Raw genomic sequence first — 1,852 nt, 5'->3', positions numbered from 1 at the left:
CTTTTGTTTTTATGAAAATGACAGACGGTATAAAGCTAATGAAATCTCACATGCCTTTACACCATTTGAAAACAATAATGAGAAATGGGTCTCACCTCAAACCCTAACTTATTCCCAAACAGTCAGACCGTACAAACATATCAATTTGTGTCATATTCGCTAGGTTTATCGACATATTACCATATTATTCACAAATTTATGTTAACTATCTTTTTTCAAAGCAATAAGATTTGACACGTGTCCTATTGCTTAGTGGTCGTCAGTCCTAAGACTGGTTAGACCCGCACTTCCACTCTTTCCTTTCCTAACCTACATCTACTCCTCTTAACTCGTGTTTCTGCCTCTAGTATGTCTCTGATTACACCTTCATGCCTGAGAAGGTGTCCTACCAACCTATCTCGCCTATTTCTTATTGACTTCCACCCCTGTTCTCATATTATCTCTAATATCTCTTCATTTCTATCCTTCTCTATCCACGACATCCTCATCATTCGCGTGTTACACCACAGTTTGAACGCTTCCAACCTTTTCTTTTCTATCACGCCAACCGTCCATGTTTCGCTCCCGTACAGAGCCGCACTCTAAACACACCTTCAACAATCTTTTTCGAATTTCTAAATTAATCGTTCGGGAGCATAGAATAATAGGAATGACAATTAATTTAAAAATAGTAGCATCAAAACGTTCAAAAGGTCATTGCAGTACTTAATGCAGTAAATATACTTCGAGGATTTCTTATTGTAAGTCATGTAGGTATAGTTAACTTAATTGTGATTATTATTTAGTCAATATGAAATTAGACTGTCTCAGTTTTCGTCTGCTACAGCGTGCAAAGATAGTGGTATGAAATAATTATTACTTTTTACCGTTTATGAACATGTGCAGTTCTTCTCGGGGACAGCTGCATCGTAGGTGACGTGCAATTCTAGCCTACGAAAAGAAGACAATAAAAATTCACTTAGGAAAATGAACTTTCACGGCTAGAACTACAATTAGAATTAGTCACAAGGGAAGAAACGCATCAGAGTTTTAGTCATTGCAATAAAAGAAAAGTGAATTTGTACACCTGTTTAACTTTTATTATTAGCTATTCCCGATTTAGAATGATTAAAATATTCTTTATCCAATTTTGTAGTAATTTATGTATGTTGTATGAATTCAGATTCGTTCTGGTTGAATGATTTTTAAAATTCAAAGGCAGATATTTTAGAGACAGACTATATTGTCACGCAGTGGGGTTTTAAGGAAACTCAGAAACTAATTAATTAATAATTTCATTTCGAAATGACTCTACCCTTAACCGATAACCGGTAAGAATCCTAAGTGTTGGTGGCACTACCTCCTGGTCAAGATGATTGTACCTCTCCTATCAACGTAAGTGGTTTTATTAACTTTAAAGGTGTATTAATCTGCATCGAGAGGAATATCCTTTCTATAAATGTTTTTGTTCAATTCATTCAATTCATTTGTAATGTTATCTGTCTAAATTACTTGACTAACTCTAAATCCATTTGTAATTTGTATCTTTTTGAATTTCATATCTATTTTACTTTACTATATAATAAAGTTGTTATTGTTTTCCAATCTCGCCTTTCTTATCATTTTAATACCTTACGCCCAGTCACGCCAAAATAATAAAAACACAATATAATCAGATAATTAAAATAAAAAATTAACGAAAAATCTAAAGTAACAATTTACCTCGTGACAAAATCAGGATTATTTACAGAATAAGGTAGCATTTTGTGACTTTTTTTAGTCTATTTGAATATCAGAAAGGGAGAGATGGAGAACTAAAGAGAAAGTATTCTAAGAGGCTTTAATGTAGGAACAACATGATAAGATTAAGAAA

The 1,852-nt window shown here is 33.3% G+C and overlaps 1 protein-coding gene across 2 annotated transcripts in view; it reads right to left on the bottom strand.

The window, feature by feature from the left end:
* Positions 1-858: 858 nt before the first annotated feature.
* Positions 859-1,852, bottom strand: part of LOC108743839 (nascent polypeptide-associated complex subunit alpha, muscle-specific form-like) — a 16,381-nt gene continuing 15,387 nt past the window's right edge. For both annotated transcript variants that reach the window (XM_018479434.1, XM_018479435.1), the window contains one exon: positions 859-930. In XM_018479434.1, the coding sequence (XP_018334936.1) occupies positions 926-930 (5 nt within the window). In that variant the 3' untranslated portion in view covers positions 859-925. The remainder of the gene's footprint in view (positions 931-1,852) is intronic.

Source organism: Agrilus planipennis, unplaced genomic scaffold (assembly GCF_000699045.2).
Source record: "Agrilus planipennis isolate EAB-ADULT unplaced genomic scaffold, Apla_2.0 scaffold521, whole genome shotgun sequence".
In the NCBI taxonomy this organism is placed as follows: domain Eukaryota; kingdom Metazoa; phylum Arthropoda; class Insecta; order Coleoptera; family Buprestidae; genus Agrilus; species Agrilus planipennis.
Note: the sequence above shows the minus strand (reverse complement) of the source record. Positions and strands in the feature narration are given on the sequence as shown.